The sequence below is a fragment of the Brachycentrus maculatus genome, unplaced genomic scaffold (genome assembly GCF_059751285.1).
Source record: "Brachycentrus maculatus isolate JH-2025_06_01 unplaced genomic scaffold, ASM5975128v1 h1tg000265l, whole genome shotgun sequence".
NCBI classification, from domain to species: domain Eukaryota; kingdom Metazoa; phylum Arthropoda; class Insecta; order Trichoptera; family Brachycentridae; genus Brachycentrus; species Brachycentrus maculatus.
In genome coordinates this window covers 215,001-227,500 of record NW_028281016.1, presented here as the reverse complement: position 1 = coordinate 227,500, position 12,500 = coordinate 215,001, and the positions used below count along the sequence as shown (strand labels likewise).

Sequence of the window (12,500 nt, the reverse complement as noted above, 5' to 3'; positions counted from 1 at the left end):
GGGACCAGTCCAGGGTAACATTAAATAAATATTATGGAGTAAAATCATATTTTCAATATTTTCACCTCCACCCTGGGAATCCAACCCGGGACCTCCGGCACGGTAGCTAAACACGCTAACCATTGCACTACGGAGGTGGACCTCTGGGAGGTGGACTGGGTATTTAAAATACTTTAACAGCGTCATTACGATGAATATAAATTATTTAAAATGTTGTGGGTATAACAGAAAAATAATCTAAATTGCTATATTAGTGTTTAAATACAACCACAGATGGCAGTACAAGATCTATTTTATTAATAAATGTCACAGGGCTTTGGTTATAAGCGCGGACGTTCATGTACGCCCATGTTCCTTTGAGAAAACTTTTATTTTGGCGACCATGTACGACCCCAATCCCGGACAGGTTAATATATTTGACAATACAACATAAAAAAAAAACTTTTTAAAAAATTATAAAGAAATGTAAATTTAAACTGAGAAAAAGTAACAAATGCCATAATAAAAATCAAAAAGGCAACAGCTACCCATAGTTTCTAACTGACATTCCACAAAATGGTCTGATACGATATTTGGTCGAAAGAGTGACGATGTATGTATGTACATGTGGGGGTTTCAAATAGTTCGTAGAGATAACTGTAAGTAAATGTTTTTTTTAACAGAAATACTTTAAGTCAACAAATATTTATTACATTCCGGTTATAAAGACACAGATGGAAAGAAGGATAGAATATATGGAATTTGAATTACTAACACCATTTGAAAAAAAATATTTCTTGAATTAATTTTCCAATTTCAGGGAATCAAACCAGCAACGCCAGCTCCGCAGTTGGACGTTTACCCAACTATAGTGAATGATGACATGAATCCTGTAGTGTTATTCCACTTCTCCTACTCTTTCTTCTTCTTCTTCTTCTCCTTCTTTGTGAGGGCTAGTTTTAAAAAGGATTAGCCTCCTGCGATGTCGATTCTCAGCTCTCAATCCATCTTTTTGGTGGTCTGCCCAGGAGTCGTCTACCTTGGCGTTGTAGTGTAATGTAGGAACGTCTAGATGGTTGGATTTTTCCAATTTGAAGACTTCCATTTTCCTTCGTTTAAAAAAACAATAGATTCACTTCATTTCAAGTTGAGACCACTATAATATTGATATCATTCGTAGGGCGAGATTCTGAACAACGTATGATAGATGTTCGAATAGTGAAATAAGGAAGGAATGCAAAATTGAGTAAGGTGTTTTAAGATGGTTTGGGCATGTGGAACGAATGAGTGAGGAAAAAACGGTTAAAGGAATTTATGAGGTGAATGAAGTTGGTATAAGGTGCAGAGGAAGACCAAGACATGATCAAGTATGCCAAATACTTGAAAGCGGTAAGGTAAGGAGTCGAAATAATCGGCGGGTATGTATGAGGAGACGCATAATCGTGGAAGAGGTGAAGAATGTTTGCAAAGACAGAGTGGTGTGGCGTTCTATTCTCTCTGCCTACCCTTGCGGGGGATCGGCGTGATGGTTAGTTAGTTAGTTAGGGTGAGAAATCCTGATAATAAAAATATAATTGATAACTTTGTTCCAAAATCCTTGTACATATTTTATTTTAACTTAATTATAATGTCTACCGGTTTCGAAGCTAACCGCTTCTTTAACTGATTAATACTAAAAACTTTTTTTTAGTATTAATCTACTTTACTTTAATTTACTTTACTTTAATCTTACTTATTAGTCTAGATAAAGAAGCGGTTAGCTTCGAAACCGGTAGACATTACAATTAAGTTATAATAAAATATTTATAGTGATTTTCGAACAAAGTTACATTTTAATTATAAAATGGAAAATCACAAAGTTAGTGCTTAAAATTTTAATTACAAATATGATTGGATTGGAGAAACCAATCATCTCTCTTCAACAATACAAATACGACATTTCTACGTTTATTTCGAATGCTCCTCGTACATTATCATAGCAGTAACTACCTTGACCGGGAGTTTTAACATATACTGGAGTCAACGAAGCAACCCAAATAATAATAATAATAGTTTTGTATCGATATCTCAACATAGACGATGAAAAATATGGGTATCTTGACATTTAAAAGGCTTACGACTTAACATAGGCTGGGTTGTAACATAAGCGCATAACATTATGAATAGTAAATGTAACACGTGTAACACATATACGAAGTGAACACTCAAACAAGCTTAAGACAAGTCGTAAGCTCTGCAAATGCCCAGACTTATTATTTTTATTATGATTTACACAGATATTTCAATTTCATACTATTTCTGTGAGCCTAAGCGGCTCATTATTAGAAATAGGTATTAAATTGTTGTAGAGTGAGTGGGTTCGAATTTTTTTGAATTACCTAACGTTCAAGTGACTCTGAAATCTAGGTACGGCTTATGCAACACCGTTTATCATGTCCCTACTCAGGCTTCAACTTTATAAGTTTCATAGCCTATGCCTACTTGTGAGTGGATTTACTCTTTATGTTTAAAGTTGCTATAATTTCATGTAATTCATGAGTGAAAATTCTAGGCAAAAACACTTGCTATAGTGGGTTTTAACCGAGAAACTCTGACTTAAGAGCCTGCGACACTAACCACGGGACCACAACCCGACTTTCATACCCTTCTTCAACTTTTTTGAAAAATCAATCAAAATCTTGATATAAATCTATGTAATAGTCTCTCGTAAGTGGAGATCAATTCAGAGATTTAAAAAAAAACACACCAAAAAGTGTGTCAAAGTCTGTGTTCACAATTCCTAGATTTTTCATATCATGATTTTAATTTATAGTAAAAAGGTAAAAAATAATGAAATCATTTTGCATTATTAATTTCTATGACAAAATTTCGCGTAATGTACGAATAGGAAGTTCGTTCGTTGTGCAAGGTTTCACTGCATTGTTAAAAACAAATAATGTGGGTAAAAATATTAATAATAAAATACTCTGTCTTTTAATTTTTTTATTTGAAATATATAAAAATGCCTCCCAATACACTTGTATGGAGAAACAATACCAAACTGCGACTCCTTTAAATACCTAGGATCCATTATATAATACATAGGGATGGAGGGTGCACAACAGATGTATCACACAGAATAAGTGTGGGGTGGGTGAAAATTGAAAGTCCTTTGCGATCCAAAAATGCCATCCATATTAAAAGAAAAAGTCTACCAATCAATTGTCAGATCTGCACTCCTATACGGCTCCAAATGCTGGACGATGTATAGCACCTTCTCTAGGAAACTAGAATCCGCTGAAATGTGAATGCTTAGATCAAGGGTGGCCAACCTGCGGCCCGCGGGCCGCATGCGTCCCGCCGGGTGTCTACATGTGGCCCGCGGAGCATTTTACACATTTTTTACGTGTATATAAAACCACCAAAAGAAAATTCCATCGTGCGTAGTTCGTATCATATCCCATATATGGAAGTATCTCACTATCGTGACAATTTCTCCTATGGTGTATTCGTGTTAACAAACAAACACAACATTTTCCAGAGTGCTAGAGCGACTCAAAGTCAAAATGCTAGTTATACAGTAGCCATGATACTAGTCGAATGAAGCATATTAAATCTCAAATGAGAACAAGAATCACTGATGAGAATTTAGAAAACTGTTTGCATGTAGCAACAACATCAATCGTTAACGTATCAACATTGATGCACTTAGTTCTGACAAACAAAATCAGACGTCTCACAAATTAATTTTTAATGTTCTTTTTTGTATTGTCTAACTCTTATCTTATTAATATGTTTGATTCACATTTTTGTCATATCTTCTTTAAAAAACATTTGTTTTATGGCCCGGGAAGAAATCTGATTTCTATAATTTGGCCCGGCTGCTGAAAATGTTAGCCACCCATGGCTTAGATGGTCAGCGGGAGTGTCCCTTAGAAACAAAATAAAGAGTTCACGCATTCGTGGAAGCCTGGGCGAAACAGACATTAATAGGAAGGTAGAGGAAAGACAGTTGAGATGGTATGGGCATATAGGACCAGAGAATCCGAACATGTAGTTGACCAGGCAATAGAAATGGATCATCCTGGACAATTATCTAGAGGAAGACCAAGGAATTCATGGGTGAAGCAGAAAGATAACATGATTCGAAGGCATGGCCTAGGTGACCATGGCCTAGGTATCCAGGACAGAAGGACATATAACGTGAGGACGATGAGAGCTGACCCCAGCAGTCTACAAGGACAATAAGTTGGGATGTAGCCAGGAAGAAGAAGAAGATATAAAAGACATTGCACATTTTAATCGAATAAATAACAAAGTAATTTCAATTAGAAAATAATTTAAGATGTGTGATTATTTTTTGGATTATTATTAAAACAATGTTTTTATTATTTATATGTACAACTTTTTATTATAATCTATTGTCATATGTGTTACGATACATACAGCATCATGATTAAATACAGATATGTATATTAAAGATGATGAAGCATCTATCGCTATTAAACAAAAGAGATGAAACAGGAAAATATATCACCACAAAGTGACTGCCGAATACATTAATGTAATAATTTACTTATGTTTATTTCAGTATATTTATTCTATCCAGTTGTCGTATGGAATTTGTTCCATGAGCTTGCTGATGAATTGAGACATATTTTGGACTAATTTTCTTTTCAAGTCTGGTTTCATCTCCTTCAATAAATCTTGGGCATTGGTATTGATAAACAAATTAAGAGCGGCATCTGTAAAAAAATGTCATCAATATTTCATCAAAAAATACAGTGTCATTCATCAAAATTGTTCACCGATTGAACAGAAATCATTTCAGAAAGTATTGGCATAGATTACGCATTAGTTTTTTTTTTTGGCTAATAAACCTATGAGAGAGATCTGAAATCACCCGAAAACAACATTTTACTCCTTTTTAATTTAAGTTTTACTTGTAAAATACCATTATTTAAAAAATCTATTGTTATTTTTTATTGTACTTTATTTGTTCGGGAATTGTACAGCTTTACATATAAAAAAGTATATGATAAACAATAGTTACGTTTACAATAATAAACATTACATTACATTTAAAAAAAGTTACATTAATAAAAATAAAGCCAAATTAACAATTCCACATTTATGTTATAATAACTATATTATTAGATTAAAACCAATATTTTTAGCTTTTCCACTTTATTTTTATTTGACCAGCGACCGGGTAGTCTGATGATGTCGGTAACGACGAAACCCGCTCGCTGGTCAAATAAAAATAAAGTGGTAAAGCTAAAAATATTGGTTTTAATCTAATAATATATTAAAAATGCAATTCCATCACAAAGTGTCAGTGGATAATATAAATCTATTATAATAACTATTTAAAAACATTCAGAGATTAAAAAAGGGTATGTCATAAAAAAATAGATTTTGTAGGAAGGAGAAGGATTACATTACATTATTATTGTTACACGTGTTTCGATGCATTTCTTGTCATTTTCAAACAAAGTTACTATGCGGAATGCATCGAAACACTTGTCCCAATAGATTTTAAGAAACAGTGGTATTTATCAAGTAAAACTTAAATTCAAGATGGAAAGATATTACCTCAATTTGACAATGTAGCATTTTTAGTTAAGACTTACGTAAGATAGAGTTCTCATTGTGAACGTTTTCAACTCCCATTTTCATGTCCTTGACGCTAAAGTCCATCTTCAACTGCTCCAAGGCCAAGTAAGTCCTGTCATCCACCTCGTAAGGACGAGCTCTGAAGTAAATCTTGGCCTTAACACCCTCTGAAAGGTATGATAAGTACAGATTCAGTAAAAAGGCTATTAACACATTGACTGCCAAATTAAAAAAATATATATCCTTGAGGCCACAACTGTAAACAGACTGAATAATGTTTTTATTTCAATGCAATGCCAAGTATTAGTTTTTAAAGAAAAATCTGGGCCAATAATTTGTCCAGGGGGCCACACAGAGGGCGCTTGTGCACTACACGGAATTTCACTGTCCGGCAGTCCGTTTTTTTTTCAAATAAAAGCGACTACGAATGGATTAGCGTGATCGAGTTCACGGCCAACGTGATCACGCACCGATCGAACGCACCGATCCGAAGTAAGACGGACAAAAGCACAAGCCAATCATCTATTTTTTCATGCTAACCGGACTGCTGGACAGCAAAATTCCGTATTGTGCACAAGCGCCCAGAAAGTGCATACATTTACGTTACATGGCAAACGTGAAGCGTATACAATTCACAGAACGTAAAATCCCATCCACGATTGCAGTTTTATTTATTTCACAAACATTATGAAATGAGGCATTAATATATATGTATTTTCTTTTTCTTTATTTTCCAATTCATTAATTAAAGTAAATTAAATTAAAATAAATTTTGCAATGAATTATAAAAATTATTCATGGAAATTGGTTCTCCACTTAAATATATCGATGTCCATATGGGTTGGATTCTTCGATAAATCAGCCTCTGTAATGATAATTGTTGTTCACAGATGGCTCTATAACTAACAAAAAAACAATCAGTCCCACTTTATGTTCGTGTTTTTTTTTCATAAAAATGAAACTTAAAATAATAGGATGTAATTTTTGTAATTTAAAGAGTAAATAATTTTAAAGATTTTCAGTTCAAAAAACAAAACAGAAGCGATACAAAATGTAAATTAAACTAAACCATTGTTTATATTTAAAAAATAAAATAAAATGACTGAATATAATAATAATAAAAAATAAATAAAAATCAAACAAAATGAAAATATGAAATTTGGTAATTTATCGTCAAGTGGCATCTATCGAGATCAGTTGAGTTGTTTATATTATAAAATGCAAGCAAGTGTAAGCACGCGAGCAGTGCTCGGGTTGATGCAATACGACACATGCGCCGTCCACGAACACTGCTCGTTTAAGAGCATGAAGCGGTTAAATAGATGATAAATTTTACCATATTCTCCCCAGTAATCTCCGGCTCCTGATGCCTTCAGCAGGATCAAAACACCCGAGGAAGTATAGTGAGCTTTGGCCTTCATCTTGGGAATCAGCATTGTCACCTGGAACTGGTAGGAATCAAGATCTGTCCTGGAAATGAAGACATATTGTTATGAGTAAATGTTGGAAGACGTTGAAAGCTCCTACCGTATTACCGGATCTGATACAAAAGCCCTAGGCTTCCTATGAGACTAGTAATGTAATTTTTAATGAACTTAGTTAACTGAAAATATTACAAACAATAACTTACATTTGTATTAAAGACCATATGTTGCATCCTAAATATAAAAGAATTAGTAAAAAAAAAATCCATTCTTTATGTCAGTCTTTTCTGCAGTATGAAATTATTGGTTGGAGTGGTACCAGTAATGCATTATTAAAATGTGTTTTTATTTATTTATTGATTTGGCGTTTAATTTGTAGAACTCTATTTAAATTTATGTATTAATTTTAAATCAAACACAGATTTTTTGAAGCTACTAAGTTGTATTTTATTAACAAAAAAACGTAAAAAATTTATATTGCGACAATTGTTTTTAGGGCATTATCAAACGAATGTCAAACATTCGTTTGATAATGCCCTATCAAGGCAAAACAATTGTCACAATATAATTGTTTTGTGTTTTTGTTAGTAAAATACAACTTAGTAGACTCAAAAAATCTGTGTTTGCTTTAAAAATTATACATAATTTAAAGTGTTTTTATTACTTAAAATCAATATTGAAAATAAATAAAAGTTCTGAGACAAACTCTCACAGAGGAAATATTAAAAACAAATTTCAACACTTTACAACAGTCAGACAACTTTATGCTAAAACAATCATTACATTTGCATTTAAGAATTACTCTCACAATACACAAGAAAGCACCTCCCTGTAACGGACACAAATCACAATAAACACACATTATGCTAACGTACTTACATAGAATATCAAAATCTATCACACCTCTTTCGGTCAACAGAAATTTGATTTCTATGAAATAATATTATACAACTTGCCTCAAGGTGGAGCAACCGTTTCGTACCATAAACGTTAGGGGCCAAAAAAATTATATGATTAACATCAAATAAATTGGCCCATCAGGAATCAGAGGACTCTGCCCAGACCCGTTCAGTTTAAGAGTACTAGCCGAAATGCTATATATCATGTTATATGTAAATACAATTTAATGTTAAACTCACCTAACGTTAGTGACTGTAAGATTGGAAACTCCATAAGCATGAATATCCCTGAAGCTGGCTCTATATCCATCTGGACCACTTCCAAGAGCTATCGTGATTTCGTCAATAACTATTGGCTCTACCTGAAAAATAAAAAGACTTTATTAGATAATCAATGAAGTCAATTCAAAAGGAATAATTTCCAGTTGATGTGTATGGCTAACTTATGTGATTTAATGTAGCAATTTTGTATTTTTTTCTTATTCTATATATTTTTTACCCTTTATAACTCAACAAAGTCACAAGAAGTAATTTTAGAGTAGATACATGTTTGTACTATTTATCTGTAAAAAATAATATGAAAAATAAGTATTTTTTACGAAGGTTGTTAACGATTACTTCAAATGATAAGAGATAAAATATCTTTATTTTTAAAAATCCGTTAAAAAAGATAAAAGTCTGAGTATCCCAGGGTATATTACCAGGCATTTGGCTGGCTTAAGTGATCACTCAATACAAGTTGGGAAACCTATAATAGTATCAAAAAAAGTTTTGAATGGTAAGATTTTTTAAATATAAATACTGACCTTCCGTATAAAGTAAGATAACAAGATTACAAGCCATGGCCTATGTGACGTTGTCCATGATAGAAGGACCTACAACCTGAGGACGGGGAGAGCTGTCCCCAACAGTCTACATGGACAATAAGTTAGGATGGAGCCAAGAAGAAGAAGAAGACTAACCTTCGGCATAAATAACTGATCGTTTAATTTATCAACTGACTAAAAAATGTCGAAACACACACTGACCTCATGAATACATACTTAACTTTAAAATTATATTAAATTTAAAATTCATACATCTGTTACTCCTAACTCTGGAATGCCATTTCTGAAGTGTTCTGTCAACGTGTTGAAACTGTTCATCAGGCACTCGTTGACGTCAGGATCATCTCTGTAGCATTTCGTGACGTAGTATGCTGAAAATTACAAAATGATTAATATACACAGAAAAATGCGGACTAAGGTCCCCGGATTTGTCATTTTCCCCGCAAATTGCGTGTAATTATTTCAGTCCCGATATGTGTTCATATATTTTTACCCGCTTTTACGTTGTTTCCCCCCAGTTTACGTCGAAAATATCTGTAACGTTTCTTTTTTTGACATTATTCGCGATCATCATTTATGTGAACTTTTTGCGTTTTGTTTTATTCATCAGTCATTACAAATTTCACAGCAAAAAATCATACTATCAATACCCCAAATTTTTACATACCGCTCACTCCTTTCAAGAACGTCATAAATCAAAAAACTTGATTTTCAGGGGAACGTTTTTAATGTTTAAGAATATAATACAATGTATTAAAAATAAATATCAAACCACTTATTGAACTTTTTACTGTGCAACAGATCTTTTTAGGTAAAAGCTGAAGGTTCTTTCTTCATTTTTAAAATGAAAAATATTTAGTACATTTAAAAAATAATTTAATAATACCTTTTCTTCAAAATGCAAAAACAACACTTTCTGCCCTGTAGCGGGTAAATATTCAGTTATAAATATGCTGTTTTTGCTGGGATATAGTACATTTTCTGGACATTCTGAAAACATGCACAACTGAAAATTGAATAATTTTGATTTATGACGTTCTTGAAAGGAGTGAGCGATACGTTGTCTTCATTTAGGTTTTTGTATACAAAAAAATGACATCTACATGATTTTCACAAAAAAGTTCAAAAGTTGTTTTTTCAATTCCCCCATTTACATTTTCCCATCATTTATGTTTTTGAATGCGAAAAATCTCATCTACATAATTTTTATAAAAAATAATAAAAATATAAAAGAATATTATTCAATTCATTTTCATTTTCAATTTCTACATTCTTACATGTTCCCTCCATTCTAGTTTTTTTTTTCAGTCTCTTGAAAAACCTAAAAAAGAGGTTTCACTATATATACCTTATGGTTTTTACCGATAGATGGCATCAGATTGCAACATCACTCAACCATGAAAGGCAAAACATTGAACTTTATTAAGTGTATTTATAAACATTGAAATTTGTAGTGATTGGGAAGTTGTTTGCATTTGAAGATGGAGAAATTAAAATGCGTTTTTAATTTACTTTTTGATATGCACAAGAAAATAAGTAAATTTCAGTTTTTATTTTCTTCAATGAAAAAAAACATGAAATTACATATTCTGATTATTATCTATGAAAAAATAAATTTTTCCTTTTGGATTTTTTTAAGTTCGTGTATTTTTTTACATATTCACCATTCATTAATTTTTTAATTGTTTACGAAAAATTCAGTCATTTTTAATTTACTTTTTTATATGTTTACGTATAAAAAAGTAAAACATAAAACATAAAAACGCATTGCAAGTGCTTCGTAAAACATAAAAGTGCATATTTAAATTAGAAATTAATAATGAAAAATAAGTTTTCAATTTTTTTTTTTTTTCCAAAAACAAATTAATTTTTTATAGATTAAACATGAAATATTTAAATAATTAAACGCTGACGAAAAAAAATAAATTTTTATATGTACATGTAAAAAAAATAAAACATGGAATAAAAGAAGTTTCAAAAAACTGTATTATCGTCACTTTATCTTATTTAACGATATGTGATTTTCTAGTCTTACGGTATTATCATAATAAAAACAAATCATCAAAATATTGAAGGTTAGGGTTTTTCAGTAACATCGTACATTAAGTGAGGTAAAGTGCAGTAATTTAGGTCAATGACCTGAATGTAGAACGCTTGGTCAGGTCAACTAACCGTTACCTACTGTCTTCCTGATTTTGTTAACGTATTGCAAGTTTATTGTTACCTCTTGCGGTAACTGATCATCTGGGATCCGATCATTCCTACCAAACTAATCGATCTTCGTCGAATGCGATATAACTAGGTACAATTTGCTTTGCAGTTTGGCATTGAAATTTCAATTTAAGAATAAAAGAACATAAGAGATGTGGTAATAAGAATAATTTTTCTGAATTTGCTTAACATACATATATTAAATAACAATCATTCTTTTAATTTTAAAAATGGCATTGAAATACTACATTATAATAAAAAAAGTAAACTCATTGCATAATTTAGAGATTTTGGAAATTAAAAAAGCCATAAAACAAAATTTAAAAATTATTAATAATCAATTAAATTTAAGGAACAGTCCTATTTTCGATATTTTTCAATTTCTGTTCCTAAAATTTCTGCATAGTAAGTTTTTGTGTTTTTTGTGTGTTCTCCACTTTACGTATGCGTGCGCAGCTTCATACTGTTTATTTTGGGTGATTCCATTAGTTGTTATTTGGGGTTGCTATGCAATGAATAATATAAATAACATTTAGGATTTTATGGAGTGTGTGGAAATTTTTGGTTAGAGTATTTTGATGTTTTTAATGTTTTTGATTTAAAATAAACCCTGATGATAACAATGTATTGTTGAAACTGGTAGGTTGAATTGTATTAATAAAAAAGTGGTGAAAACATGGTAATTAATTTTATAAAGATGAATAAAATGATTTTTAAATACCACTACTACTACTACTACCATCACGCCGTTTCCCCGCAGGGGTAGGCAGAGAGGATGGAACGCCACACTCTTCTGTCCTGACATACACTCCTAGCCTCCTTCACATCCATACATCTAGTCATACATGCCCTCCGATTACGCAGACTTTTGACACCGCCAGATTTTAGTTTCTGATTGATCTGATCGTACCAAGTCTTTTTCGGTCGTCCACGTTCTGTTTTCCCTCTCACATTCGCCACATATATTTTCTTAGTCATTCTCTCGCTATCCATTCGCTCCACATGTCCATACCACCGCAAAGAGCTCTTTCTAATCTTTTCAATTATTCCTCGTTCAGCCTTACATTCCTTTCTTATATCGTCGTTTTTAATTCTGTCATACAATGATTTTCCACACATTCGTCTGAGGGAGCGCATTTCAACAGCATTCACTCTGCTTTCATCCTTCCTTTGCCAGTATTTTTAAATACCGATTTTAGTAAAATAAAATTAAGAGTCTGACTAATCCAGCACAAACCAATATAAAATGTGTGTCAATCACTTTTCAGCATATACTTAGTAGTACATTTATCACGTGCTTTTGTATAATTTGTGTCCCAAACAAGTCGCGCATACTGTTAGTTAAATATTTGTACAGTTAACATTCAACCGGTTTATTTTAAATCTCTTTCTTGAGTGGTATATTTCAAAGTTTTGTTTTGTTATAACTGCTATTGAGATCTTAAGGAAAAACCAATTAGTTTTTTAAACCACAGTTTTAAAAACAGGCAGCATCATTGCAACTTTTTATAACCCCTGAGGATGACAAGGTTCTTGTCGAAACCGATTGGAGAAAAAATGTACCA

The 12,500-nt window shown here is 32.2% G+C and overlaps 1 protein-coding gene across 1 annotated transcript in view; it reads right to left on the bottom strand.

The window, feature by feature from the left end:
* Positions 1 to 4,297: 4,297 nt before the first annotated feature.
* Positions 4,298 to 12,500, bottom strand: part of Jhbp2 (Juvenile hormone binding protein 2) — an 11,890-nt gene continuing 3,687 nt past the window's right edge. The window contains exons 2-6 of the mRNA XM_088266301.1: positions 8,977 to 9,095; positions 8,138 to 8,259; positions 6,911 to 7,044; positions 5,592 to 5,741; positions 4,298 to 4,703 (exon numbers count right to left, since the gene is read on the bottom strand). Coding sequence (XP_088122427.1) covers positions 4,555 to 4,703; positions 5,592 to 5,741; positions 6,911 to 7,044; positions 8,138 to 8,259; positions 8,977 to 9,095 — 674 coding nt within the window. The 3' untranslated portion in view covers positions 4,298 to 4,554. The remainder of the gene's footprint in view (positions 4,704 to 5,591; positions 5,742 to 6,910; positions 7,045 to 8,137; positions 8,260 to 8,976; positions 9,096 to 12,500) is intronic.